The 14,971-nt window shown below is 36.4% G+C and overlaps 1 protein-coding gene across 3 annotated transcripts in view; it reads right to left on the bottom strand.

Moving 5' to 3' along the window:
* The window catches only part of NUS1 (NUS1 dehydrodolichyl diphosphate synthase subunit), a 45,198-nt gene that overhangs the window by 16,856 nt on the left and 13,371 nt on the right, over positions 1 to 14,971 (bottom strand). For all 3 annotated transcript variants that reach the window (XR_008480808.2, XM_078369978.1, XM_035296574.3), the window contains exons 2-3: positions 8,919 to 9,044; positions 8,050 to 8,199 (exon numbers count right to left, since the gene is read on the bottom strand). Coding sequence is in view for 2 of the 3 variants with exons in the window: in XM_078369978.1 (XP_078226104.1) it covers positions 8,050 to 8,199; positions 8,919 to 9,044 (276 nt within the window). In the remaining variant the exon portion in view is untranslated. The remainder of the gene's footprint in view (positions 1 to 8,049; positions 8,200 to 8,918; positions 9,045 to 14,971) is intronic.

Here is a 14,971-nt window from a genome sequence, read left to right as displayed (position 1 = left end):
GTATCTTTTAAGGCTCAATGTAGGTGATCTCTTGGAAACCAGGGAAAGGTACTATTCGTCTAAGGGCATCACTGCTTAATTCTAGCCACAAAATTGAATAACTTAAGAGATGAAAGGGAAGTTTTGAAAGTATATATTCTCTTTCCTTCCCTCATGCACCTTATTTTACAGCTATGAACCCAAAAAGACCAACTCCTAGCTATATACTACAAACATCTTCATTGTTTCCCAGAGCCTGAGCAGCCTCAGAGAGGAAAAGAAGACCAAGCATCTGGCCTTAGCAAGGAAGGGCAAGGTCAAGTTTTATATTTCATGAAGTGGTTTCCATATGAGACCTGAGTTGGGGAAAAAATAGCTTAAGGGTATATATGGGGATCATCATAACCTAGGAAGTAGCTGAACCTATGAGAATACAGAGTATCTCTCCAGAGTATATGAAGGTGTCCTTTAAGCTTGGGGGCAGGAGGAACAAAGTAACAAAAACAGAACAGGTAGCATGTTAGAGTTGGAAAGAACTCTAAATCATCTGGTCCTACCTTCTCATTTTATAGGTAAGGATAACAAGAAAGAGACACTGTTCAGGCTTGTCATAAAGTGAGTGGGATTACTAGATCATATGGTAGCTCAATGTTTAGTTGTTTGAGAAAACTCTAACCTGTTCTCCATACTGGTTGTACCAATTTACAGTCCCACCAACAGGGTACAAAGAATTTCCTTTCTCCACATCCTCATTAGCATTTGTTATTACCTGTCATTTAAAAAAAAGCCATTTCACGTAGGTCTGATTTGCATTTGCATTTCTCCAATGATCAATAATATTGAGCCATCTCTGCATAAACATATATCCATTTTCTATCTTTTGAGTAGTATCTATTCAGATCTTTTGCCCATTTTAAAAATCAGATTATTAGATTTTTTCCCTATAGAGTTGCTTGAGCTTTTTACATATTCTGGTTATTAATCCCTAGTCAGATGGGTAGTTTGCAAACAATTTCTTCCATTCTCTGTCTTCTCTTCACTTTCTGACTGTTTCCTTTGCTGTGAAAGAGCTGTTTAACTTGATGTGATCCCATTTGTTCACTTTTGCTTTGGTTGCCTGTGCTTGCAGGGTATTAATCAAGAAACCTTAGCCTAGTTCAATGTCCTAGAGAGCTTCCCCAGTGTTTTCTTGTAGTAGTTTCTTAGTTTGAGGTCTTAAAGCCTTCAATGTATTCTGATATGATTTTTATATATCAAAGAGACAGAGTTCTAACTTCATTCTTTTGCATATGGATATCCAGTTTTCTCTGCAGTATTTATTAAAGATAATAGTTTTCCCCATTGTATGTTCTTGGCACCTTTGTCAAAAATGAGTTCACTAGAGATGTATTTGTTTCTGGATTCTCTATTCTGTTTCTTTAGTTTGTGTGTTTTTATGCCAGTACCATGCTGTTTTGGTAACTACTGGAAATCAGGTAATGTGATTCCTCCAGTTTTGTTCTTTTTTACTTTGGCTATTCTGGGTCTTTTTGTGGTTCCATATGAATTTTAGGATTTTTTTTCTATTTCTGTGAAGAACATCATTGATATTTACACAGGAACTGCATTGACCACAGATGGCTTTGAGGAGTATGAACATTTTAACAATATTGATTTCTTCTTCCAATCCATGAACAGGAAGTAACCTTTTTTTTAGTATCCTCCTTAATTTCTTTCATCAATGTTTTATAGTATTCATTGCAGAGATCTTTCACTTCTTTGGTTAATTCCTAGATATGTAATTTTACTTGCACCTATTGTAAATGGGACAGATTGTTCACTGTTGACATGTAGAAATACTACTGATTTTTGTATGTTGGTTTTGTATACTGCAACTTTACTGAATGTGTTTACTTGTTCTAATAGTCGTTTGGTGGAATCTTTAGGTTTCTCCAGATTTGAGATATCATTTGCAAACAAGAATACTGGACTTCTTCCTTTCCAATCTGAATCCCTTTTCCTTCTTTCTCTGGTATGATTGCTCTAGCTAGGACCTCCTATACTATGCTGAATAACAGTGGTGAAAGTGGACGTGGTTGTGTTCCAGATCTTAGAGGAAAGGCTTTCAGTTTTTCCCCATTCAGAGTAATAGCTATGGATCCGTCATATATGGCTTTTGTTATGTTGTAGTATTTCCTTCTATACACAGTTTTTTAAGGGTTTTTTAAACTATAAAAGTGTTTAATGTTATCAAATGATTTTCAGTATCAACTGAAATGATCATGACTTTTAACTTTCATACTATCAATATGATATATCACATTCATTTATTTGTGTATTTTCAACCATCCTTGCACCCCTGGGATAAATCTCACTTGGTCATGATCTTTTTAATATATTGTTAAATTTGGCTTGCCTTTATTTTGTCGAGGATTTCTTCATGAACATTTATCAGTGATATTGGCTTGTAGTTTTTTTTTTTTTAATGTGTCTTTGCCTGGTTTAGTAACATGGTAATACTGGCTTCATAGAATGAATCTAACCCTTCTGTCCTTTCTATTGTGCAGAATAGTTTAGTAGAACTGGTATTAGTTCTTCTTTACATATTTGGTAGAATCCAGCAATGAACCCATCAAGTCTTGAGCTTTTCATTGCTCTAAGACTTTTTATTACTTTAGCTTCAATCTTGTTACTTATTACTGGTCTCTTCAGGATTTGAATTTCTTCATGGTTCAATCTTGGTGAGTTGTATGTGTCTAGGAATTTATTTCTTCTAGGTTTCCAACTTATTGGCATACAGTTGCTTACAGTAGCCACTAATGATCCTTTGAATTTCTGCAGTACCAGTTACAATATCTCCTCTCCACCTCTGAGTTTATTTATTTGGGTCTTCTGGGTTTTTTTTCATGGTCTGACTAACAGTTTCTCAATTTTGTTTATCTTATCTAAAACACCAAATTTCTGTTTTGATCTTTTGTATATGTTAACATTTCAAATTCATTTATTTCTGCTTTGATCTTTATTATTTCTTTTCTTCTACTAACTTGATTTGCTCTTGCTTTTCTAGTTCTTCATGTTGCACCCTTAGGTTGTTTGTTTCTTTTCTTTACTGATGTAGGCATTTATAGCTATAAACTACAAATAAACCTCTGTATCCCAGAGGTTGTGGTATGTTGTATTTTCATTACCTTGTTTCAAGAAATTTTTCAATTTCCTTAATTTCTTCATTGACCCATGTGTAATCCAGCAGCATACTGATTAGTTTCAATGTGTCTGTATAGTTTGCAACATTCCTCATTACTGATTTCTAGTTTTATTCCATTGTGGTCAGAGAAGATGCTTGATATTATTTCAATTTCTGTGAATGTTTTAGACTTGCTTTGTGGCCTAATATTTGGTCTCTCCTTGAGAATCTTTCATGTGCTGATGAGGAGAATGTATTTTCTGCAGCCACTGGATAAAATGTTTCGTAAATATCTATTAACTCCCTTTGGTCTACAGTGCAGATTAAATTCAATGTTTCTTTGTTGATTTTCTGTCTAGATCTGTCCAATGTTGAAGTGGGGTGTTGAAGTCTCCAGCTATTATTGTATTGGGCTCTATTTCTCTTTAGCTCTATTAATATTTGGTTTATATATCTGGGTTCTCTAGTGTTGGGTACATATGTATTTACAATTGTTATATCCTCTTGCTGAACTGATCCCTTTATCATTAGATAGTGAACTTCTTTGTCTCTTCGTAGAGTTTTTGTCTTGACATAAGTATAGTAACTTCTGACCCTTTTGGGTTTCCATTGGCATAAAATATCTTTCTCCATTCCTTTAAGTCTCTGTGTGTCTTTATAGGTGAAGTGTGTTTCTTGTAGGGAACAGATCATTGGGTCTTGCTTTTTATCCATCAGGCCACTGACTGAAGAGTTTAGTCTATTTACATTCAATGTTATTACTAATAAGGACTTACTCCTGCCATTTTGTTATTTGTTTTCTGGTTGTTTGTGGTCTTCTCTTTCTCCTTTACCTCCTTCCTGTTCCCCTTTAGGGAAGGTAACTTTCTCTAGTGGTATGAGTTAATTTCTTGCTTTCTATTTTTTATGTATCTTGTTTTTTGATTGGAAGTTACCATGAGGCTTGCAAATATTATCTCATAACCCATTATTTTAAGCTGATAACAAGTTAACACTGCTTGCATAAACAAATAAGCAAAAATAAAAACTGCACTTTACATTCATCTCCCCATTTAAAAACTCTGTTATTATTTACATCTTATTGTATTGTCTATGTTTTCAAAAGCTGTTGTAGTTATTATTGGCTGAGTCATCTTTTAATCTTTTTACTTGACAGTAGTTTACACATCACAGTTACAGGACTCTAACAGTCTGCGTATTTACTATTACTAGTGAGAATTATACCTTCAGATGATTTATTGCTCATTAACATCTTTTGCTTTCTGATTAGAAGTGTTCCCTTTAGCATTTCTTGCAGGGCAGGTGTGGGGTTGATTAAATCTCTTAACTTTTGTTTGTCTGGGAAAGTCTATTTCTTCTTCAGGTTTGAAGGATAATTTCACTGAGCATACTATTATTCCAGCACTTTTTTTAATGTCATGCCACTCTCCTCTAGCCTGTAAGGTTTCTACTGAAAAGTCTGCTGCCAAATATAATGGACCTATATTGTATGTTGATTTTCTTCTCTTTTTGCTTTTAGGATCCATTTTTTTTTAAATCCTTGACCTCTGGGAGTTTGATTATTAAATGCCTTGAAGTAGTCACCTTTTGGTTAAATCTGGTTGGTGTTCTATAATCTTCTTGTAGTTAAATGCTGTTATTTTTCTCTAGGTTTGGGAAGTTCTCTAGGTTTGAAAAAACTTTGTACCCCCATCTCTCTCTCTCTATTTCCTATTTAAGATCAATAACTTAGATTTGCCCTCAAGAGGCTATTTCCTAGATTTTGTAGGTGTGCATGCTTCATTCTTTTCTGTCTCTCCTGTGTATCTGTAAGTAGCTTGTCTTCAAGCTTATAACTTTCTTCTGCTTGATCAATTCTGCAATTAAGAGACTCATGCATTTTCAGTATGTCAACTGCATTTTCAACTGCAGAATTTCTGCTTCGTTCATTTTAATTATTTGAATCTCTTTGTTAAATTTTTTTTCTTGAGACTCGCTCTGTTGTCAAAGTTGGAGTCGCACGATCTGGGCTCACTCCAACCTCCACCTCCTGGGTTCAAGCACTTCTCCTGCCTCAGCCTCCCGAGTAGCTGAAATTACTGGTGCATGCCACCATGCCCAGCTATGTTTTTTGTATTTTTAGTAGAGATGGGGTTTCAATGTGTTAGCCAGCATGGTCTTGATCTCCTGACCTCATGATCCGCCCGCCTCAGCCTCCCAAAGTGCTGGGATTACATATGTGAGCCACCGTGCCTGACTCTTTGTTAAATTATCTGATAGAATTCTGACTTTCTTCTCTGTATTATTTTGAATTTCTTTACATTTCCTCAAAATATTTATTTTGAATTATCTGTAAGTCACATATCTCTGCTTCCCCAGGATTAGTTTCTGATGTGTTATTTAGTTCACTTGGGGAGGTTATGTTTTCCTGGATTGTCTTAATGATTGTGGTTGGTCCTAGGTGTCTGGACACTGAAGACTTAGGTATTTATTATAGTTTCACAGTCTGGGCTCATTTGTACCCATCCTTCTTGGGAGGCTTTCCAGGTATTTAAGGGACTTGGATGATGTGACCCAAGCTATATCTAAGTATCAGGAGGCACCACAAACCCAGTAACACTGCTTCTTGCAAACTCACAGAGGTACTGCCTTGGTTGTCTTGGGTAAGATCGGAAAAATTACCAGGCAGAGACTTCTGTTCTCTTCCCTTATTTATTCCTAACAAAACAGAGTATCTCTCTCTGTGCTAAGTCACCTGGAGCTGGAGGTGGGGTGACACAAGCACCCCATGGCCACCATCACTGGGACCAAGCTGAATCAGACCTGAAGCCAGCAAAGCACTAGATCTCACCCAAGGCCTGCTGTACCCACTGTAGAATGGCTAAAATTTTAATAAACCAAGCTGACAATATCATGTCTTGGCAGGAATGTGGAGAAACTAGTACTCTCAATATTGCTGGTAGCGATGTTAAATGTACAGCCTATTTGGGAAAAAAAGCTTGGCAATTTCTTTAAAAGTGAAGCACTCATTCACCATATAATATAGCAATTCTACTACTAAGAGTCTGTTCAAAAAAAAGAAAAATGTCGACACAAAAACTTGTATACCAATGGTCATACAGCATTATTCAAAAACCAGAAACAAACCAAATGTGTATTAACTGATGAATGCATAAGCAAAATGTGGTATATCCAGAAACTACTACTCACCAATAAAACATAATGAATGACTAACCATTTTACATAGATGAACTTCAAAAATATTATGGGAAGTAAACAAAGCAAGACATAAAACACTATAGTATGATTCCTTTTACATAAAATTTATAGAAAAAGCAAAAGTATAGTCAGAAACCAGACCAGTGGTTGTTGGTTTAGGGGGCAGGAATGGGGACTAAATGCAGTCACAGGAGAACTTTGGAGGTGATGGTATTCAGAGTGCTCATTTCTGTCAAACTAATGAGTTAAGAATTGTGTACATTTTCGTTTATCACAATCCTAGAATCCCTGCAGGTAACATGGGCGCTTAATAAACATATATGCTTCTCATGGACTACCTGAAGGTCATCTTTGGATCTCCATCAACTTTTAGAATGTCCTTATAAAATTACTCTCTCACTGGGGCATCATAGGGTATAGGAAACAGTCAACATCCCAGTAACCTCTGAGAAGAGAGCCCTCACAATGATTACTCAATAGGAGTAGAGCCTGAATATAGTGAGGCAATGACAGATGACAGAGTACAGAACATAAGAGTAGGGTAAGAAGCAAGTAGTCAACAAAAGTAGGAAGTTGGCAAAACCAAGAGGCAGGAGATTGACTTCACTCTGTGACAAATACATATCAAAGTGGAAAAAAACAAAGAATGGACAGTTAGTAAGTAAGTTACACAGAAAATGCATTTCTTTTTCTTTTTTTTTTTTTTTTGAGACAGGGTCTCACTCTGTTACCCAGGCTGTAGTGCAGTGACGCAATCTTGGCTCACTGCAACTTCTGCCTCTCGAACTCAAACTATACTCCTTCTTCAGCCTCCTAAGTAGCTGGGACCACAGGTGTGAGCCACCTTGCCTGGCCAATTTTTAATTTTTTCGTAGGGAGAGAATTTTGGTATGTTGCCCAGGTTGGTCTCAAACTCCTGCGCTCAAGTGATCCACCTGCCTCAGCCTCCTAAAGTGCTGGGATTACAAATGTGAATCAACCCACCCAACCTGAAAACACATAACTAATAAGTAAATGGATACCGTAAGTAATAAAAAAAAAAAATGAATGTCTAAAACTGTATGACTATAGAAGCTATTAATGAACATGAATTTATTACGAAGACTGTCTTTCAGAAGGATCAAGGCTAATGCTAGTAAGCAAGAAGAACCATGAAATTAAGGCAAAAAGGTTCTAGAAGGAATTCTCTAGAGAGAACAAGCAAACCAAAGGCTTTTTTAAATAGCTGAAGAAAAAATGTTATATTTAGTATAATATGACAAATACAGTTGTATATTTGGTATAGCATAACAGAAAGAATCATGAAAAAGGAATCATGGGTAACAGTAAGACTATATTCCTGGGATTACCTCATACAAAGATATTAAGTTCAAAGTTAAGGGAAAGTTCAAACTAAAAAGAAAGAAGAAGAGGAAGGCTGCAAGCAGAGTCCTATTTTCAAGAATATACATCCCTGCAAAAAAGATCCTCAAAGGTCCTTCCCTTTACCATTAAATCCTCATGCAAGTGAGTGGCTACAAATCTCATTGTCTTGAAATCATTTTCACAAGGGTCTTTAAATTGCAGAATTATAACAGGTATAACACCAAAAAGAATTAGGCTTTATAGAGTGAAAGAAATGTAAATGTTTTTCATACTGTATCCTTGTGTGACAAAACTAAAACACACACACACACACACACACACACACACACACAGAAAAAACTTACTAAGTAAACTGCCTAACATATCTACATCCAAATCTGTGGGTCTCTTTTGTTTCTGGGCTACTAACTGGCAAAAGTCCTGAGCAGCTCTCACAATATCTGCTTTTCCATCTTCCGCGGACAGCACCTTCACTGCCAAATGGCAATTTAAAACTGGAGGAAAAAACAAACAATGTAGTGTAAAAACACAATCTTACAGGTATATTTCAAAAGTGGTTTTAAGAAATATTAAGTTTAGAGCAAAATTAACATACAGTTCTTTAAGGTCTTCTATTTCAATAACAAAACATACTTAGCTACTCTCCTCTGAAAGGCCTCATGTACCCCAAATCACATCCATGTATATATTCATACACTGCCTTCTTTTCAAAGTGTTCAGAATGGCTATGTATTGTGACTACATCCTCTAGAAAACAGAAACTTTGAGCTAGCTAACAAATTTTCACACTCTAAAATTTACCTAGAATTGTGATACAGTTAGCAGTTAACACAGAATAAAAGAAAAAATAAAAACCGTAAGGAAAAACTGTTACAATGGAATATGCACTGCCTACAGCATACACACCTTTATCAATTCTGCTTCCATAGGAGCTATTTTACAACTGATAGGATTCTTGGATAACACTGCACAATTCTTATCTATAGACACACAAATTCTTTCTTGTCTAGTAAAGGTTCAATTTCTTTCCTAACCCCATAGAACAACCAGTTGTACCTCTAGTTATATATTCATTTCAATATCCCTACAAATGTGTCCATTCTATGGATTCTCTGTGGAACCGGTTAAAAAATGTGCCTGGTGACAGAAATTGCCATGAAACACAAAACACACATCTTATATGTTACATCCTCATTTATACGCTCATGCTTACCTTGATCATCTTTGTCATTACTATTTGCAAACTCTGGTGAATATTTTGAACAATCTAGGCCCAGAAGTTCTTGTTGTTGTTTTAAAATTTCATCCATCAATCGGGAATTATTTCTTTTGAAAATACCTTTAAAAAAGAAAAAGGCAAGTAAATCACAAGTAGGTTAATTTTTCCTCTTCAATGATTAATGAATGCTTGTTGTGAAAACAACACTAGATCCAGAACTGAGCAAATGCCAAACAAAGCTGTAATGACTAGTCCTAAACTAGAATCTAAAAGGAAAACATGACGAGAAAACTCTGTTAATACAAGAGTCTGGCTTCCAGCATAAAAAAAAAGAACAGAGGTAACTACTTAAGTAGCGGCAGGTGAATATGACAGAAATTTAAAATTAGAAAGGATTTTAAAAGATCACTTACTTAAAATCTTTATGGTTTCAGTAATTGAGGCCTAACCTCTTTAAGGGTCTTCTCCAAGAAATTATAAATTGCAGCAGTGGTCTACAGCCTGTATGTTCCTCATTCACAGTGTAATGTACTTTTTCTGCAGATTTACTACTTGCATTAAATACTATGGCCTCAACTTAATTAGATTTTTAAATCGTAAGAGGAAGTAATATGGATTAAGTAAAAAGTAGAGAACAGAAAAAGTAACAATTTATAAATTAAAACAAAGCACAGAAATAAAATACATAAAACAATATATAGCCTTCTATGCAGGAAGAAGTTAACACTGTTAACTACTGTCATGTTATTGAGAAAGACAAAGGAACTATATGACATACATTTAATGTAAAACTAGTAAGATCTCTAACTAAAAAAAAGCAACAAATCTTTGACAATAGCTTTCTAGTGGGCACTGCCTTTTTAATCTTTATCAAGTGTTCCTACTCTGTGCTCAGTCAGGCCTGACTTTAAAGTAGTTCAACAAAATAACTGGGAGAGAGAACACAGGCTAATATATACACACACAGACACACAGACACACACACTACACACACACGCACACACACAGCTGCTTAAAACACCTTTTCCTTCAAATCAGTTCTCTGTAGAATTTCCAACTTTACAACATATTTATATATCTACTGTTTTAAATATATATTTAATATACATTATATAAATATGTTGTAAAGTTGGAAATTCTACAGAGAACTGATATATATTTTTATATATTATGTATATTAAATATGTACGTGTGTCTGTGTGGGTGTGTGTGTGTGTGTGTGCGTATATGTGGCACAGAACCTGCTGAATATACTGTATACAAATGCCAAACCAGAAGTATATGTGTAACAATAGTTACAAAAGGAGCAAAAGTGGCCCTGGTGAGGAAGGCTTTATAAAATAAGACTTCAGCTGAGATGAACTCAGAAAGGTAAACAGAAGAAACCACAGAGGATATCAGATGGGGAAAAATGCTTAAGAAAAAGCAAGAGTTTGGAATGTTAAAAAACAAACAAACAAACAAAAACAGATGAATGCTGCTGATGCAAAGGATATGAGAGAAGGGGTAAGAGAATAGTCCTAATTTTTATCTCATTCTGTCTACCAAATAGATAAGCAACAATTCTGAGCAATGTGGAAATATGTGAAAATTTATATATTTAAAAGAATTAATGTGGCAACAGCATATAGAAGGGCAAGCAGCAGACTACTGTGTTAGTCCATACATAATTTGTTGAGGCAATGAGGGGAAAAATAATTCACCACAAAGGAAGAATTGAGAGAATATGGTAAATGCCTGACTTAGAAGTGAATGAAGAAAATTCCATGGCTTTTATCCTAGGTAGCAGAAAATGATCAAGTTTTTTGAAAGTTGAAAATTCCACAAAGAGAACTGGTTTGAAGAAAAGGTTAAGTTCCATTTTAGACAGCTGTTAATAGAAAATTTAGGTGGGGGTTACTATAGAAGTGATTGACAGACATGACACAGAAGGAGTTCAAAAGAGGTCATGTAAGTACTAATGTGGGTAGGGATCTTATCTGTTTTCCTCATCAGGGCCAGCCACAGGGCCCGGCACAAAGCAAACAATAAATAAATGTCTGCTGAAATAATATGGGAGCTCAGAAATTGAGAGAGAGATATACATTTGGTAGCCATCCTCCTTAAGGTGGGAGAACCATATACACAGGAACCATGATTAGTAAGATTTCAAATATAAGTGGGTATATATAGAGAAAAGTAGAAGGCTAAGATGGCACCACATATGAATGCCCACGATTATTATAAAAGCCCGCACTCATAAGACTCTGAGCATGGAAATATAAAAGTGAACATTCTGAAACAGCCATATTCAGAATAAGATTAAGCAGAAAATATATCACTAAACAGTAGCAAAATTTTTAAAGGAAGTTGATTAATATCAGGAGCTATTTGAATGGCAATGTTTAGAACAGTAATACCTATGGAGAAATTCAAGTGTAGGATATGATAATCCTCAAATCAATCATAAACTTCACATGTATGATATAAAAAGCATATATTCCAAAATGGGATATAAATATATGATGCTGGCTTATATATTTTACAAGATTTCCAATTATCTATGCGGGTTAGACCACACTTTGGTCTGTACTGTACATATAAATTGTGAAAGTCATATGAATTTCAAAAATTTCTTAATAATGGACTGGGTGCCAGTGGCTCTCACCGGTAACCCCAGCACTTTGGGAGGCAAGTCAGAAGAACACTTGAGGCCAGGTTACAGGCTAGCCTGGGCAACATAGCAAGAACTTGTCTCTACAAAAAAATTTTTTTAATTAGCTGGACGTGGTGGCACACACCCTTAGTCCCAGTCACTCAGAAGGCGGAGGTGGGAGGATCGCTTGAGCCCAGAAGTTCAAGGCTACAGTGGTCATGCAACTAAACTTCAACTTAGAAAACAGAGAAAGACTCTGTCTAAAACAAACAACCAAAAAAACAAAGAAATGTGAAATCTTCGTAATACTCCAGCCAGGACATACAGGTTTATTAAAAATAAAATGGTAAATAACTCCCTTTCCCATAGAAACTAATATTTATTCATTTTAATAGTGTTGGATAATACTAGAAAGGCCTGCTTTGTCTGTTCATATCACACCAATCCCCTCCTTTGATACTCTTTTAAAAAACCTAGCCTTCAGTTCTTATCAATTTGCTCATATTTACGTTAGCCTCCAGATTAAAATGGTAAATCTTTTTAGGAACTTTTGCTCTCTTCAAAGCAATGGATGACAATCTTATCACCAAAATATTCACTACCTCTCTTCAATCTTTATTCTTCCCTTCTCAGCTTTTCTGAAGCATTACCATTAATGACCACCACGCTTCCTTCCCAAAATTCTGCCTTCCTCCCAACTTGTCTCAAAGGTCTCCTTCCTGATTCAACACCCAACTTGGCTCCCTGAAAGACCCATTCTCACTTCCCACTGAATCCTTTCCTCTCTTCACTCTAAATAAATATTATTCCTCAGGGTTCCCATCTCAGCCCTCTCTTTTTGTCCATGTGTTCCTCCTTTCCTGATTCTAGTCACTTGAAAACAAAAAAAAAGCCCAGACAAAAATAAGTGAGGCAAACTTTTGGGTGCAAAAATTGAAGGGGGTGCCAAAAAAACTAAGTAATTAAGATAATGAATAAGTACCTTTAAAAATTAAAATTAATGGAAAAGTAGCCATGATGAACAAAACATTAAAATTTTTAGTAGAAACAGGCTCATTTAGTTCCTAACATTTCTAGGTCATTCAAACATCTAATTCTACCATGAAGCTCTGTAGGCATCCGAGAGCACAAAAAGCCAAACCTTGGCAGCTTATCTAATGCAGCTAGCTCTCAAAACACTTATATGACATCAAGGTTGGAAAATAAATAAAAAGGATCAGGACTTTAAGTGTATAACTTATATGCACTTAAGGACGAGACTGGAAGAGGACAAGCAAAATGAGAACAGTAAACACATAGGGGTAGGGCAACAGGTGATGTAAAATCATGACCTCTATAAAGTCCATCTTCAGGACGCTCGATTCATTAAAAAAAGGCATCATTATCTGCCCAGTCACCAAGGCATCCTCCCTATTCTCTCATTATCACCCCTCAAAGCCCTACTAATTATGCTAGGCTCATATTCCTTTCTGTCCACTGCCCCCACTTTTCCAAGTCATTGTGTTGTTCTCTCTTATATATACACATAAATCTTTTTTTTTTTTTTTTTTTTTTTTTGAGACAGAGTTTCACTCTTGTTACCCAGGCTGGAGTGCAATGGCGCGATCTTGTCTCACCGCAACCTCCGCCTCCTGGGTTCAGGCAATTCTCCTGCTTCTGCCTCCTGAGTAGCTGGGATTATAGGCACGCACCACCATGCCCAGCTAATTTTTTGTATTTTTAGTAGAGACGGGGTTTCACCATGTTGACCAGGATGGTCTCGATCTCTTAACATCATGATCCACACGCCTTGGCCTCCCAAATTGCTGGGATTACAGGCTTGAGTCACCGTGCCCAGCCTATACATAAATATTTTTAAGAAGCAGGGTCTCACCCTGTCATCCAGGCTGGAGTGCAGTGGGGCTATCATAGCTCCCTGCAGCCTCCAGCTTCTAGGCTCAAGTGATTCCCCTGCCTCAGCCTCCTGAGTAGCTGGGACTACAGGTGCAAACCACTGTGCCCAGCTAATTTTTTTATTTTTGTAGAGACAGGGTTTTGCTTTGCTTATCAGGCTGGTCTCTAACCCCTGGCCCTCAACTGATCCTTCCTCCTCGGCTTAAAGAGTTCAGATTACAGACATGAACCACTGGCCCTGCCTACTTCCTTATAATATTATAACCAACTTCTGTGGGTGTTTCTGCCCCCTTCTGTTAAGTACTGCTAGCTTCACTACCAAATTATTCTTCTTGGGTACATCTTTAGTCCTGGCACATTCCAACTTCAGTATCTTAAATGGTTCCTAAAATGCCTAGCGTATTAAAAACTAACTGCTCAGGGATGGAGGAAGATTTACCAAGCAAATGGAGAGCAAAAAAAAGCAGGAGTTGCAATTCTCATCTCTGATAAAATAGACTTTAAAGCAACAAAGATCAAAGAGACAAAGAAGGTCATTAAATAATGGTAAAAGGATCGATACAACAAGAAGAGCTAACGATCCTAAACATATATGGACCCAATACAGGAGCACCCAGATACATAAGGCAAGTTCTTAATGACTTACAAAGAGACTTAGACTCCCACACAATAATAGTGGGAGACTTTAACACTCCACTGTCAATATTAGACAGATCAACCAGACAGAAAATTAACAAAGATATCCAGGGCTTGAACTCAGACCTGGAACAAGCAAACCTGATAGACATTTACAAAACTCTCCACCCCAAATCCACAGAATATACATTCTTCTCAGCACCACGTCACACCTACTCTAAAATTGACCACATAATTGGAAGTAAAGCACTGCTCAGCAAATGCAAAACAACTGAAATCATAACAAACAGCCTCTCAGACCACAGTGCAATTAAGTTAAAACTCAGAATTCAGAAACCAACCCAGAACTGCACAGCTTCATGGAAACTGAACAACTGGCTCTTGAATGCTGACTGGATAAACAATGAAATGAGGACAGAAATAAAGAAGTTCTTCGAAACCAATGAGAACGAAGACACAACATGCCAGAATCTCTGGGACACATTTAAAGCAGTCTCTAGAGGAAAATATATAGCAATAAGTGCCAATATGAGGAGAATGGAGAGATCCAAAATTGACACCCTATCGTCAAAATTGAAAGAGGTAGAGGAGCAAGATCAAAAAAACTCAAAACCTAGCAGAAGACAAGAAATAACTAAGATCAGAGCAGAACTGAAGGAGATAGAGACACGAAAAACCCTTCAAAAAAATCAATAAATCCAAGAGCTGGTTTTTTGAAAAGATCAACAAAATAGACAAACCACTAGCCACACTGATAAAAAAGAAAAGAGAGAACAACCAAATAGATGCAATAAAAAATGATAAAGGGGAAATCACCACAGATTCCACAGAAATTCAAACCATCATCAGAGAATATTACAAACAACTCTATGCACATAAACTA

This window comes from Callithrix jacchus, chromosome 4 (genome assembly GCF_049354715.1).
Source record: "Callithrix jacchus isolate 240 chromosome 4, calJac240_pri, whole genome shotgun sequence".
NCBI lineage: Eukaryota > Metazoa > Chordata > Mammalia > Primates > Cebidae > Callithrix > Callithrix jacchus.
This window is presented reverse-complemented; position numbering and strand designations above follow the sequence as displayed.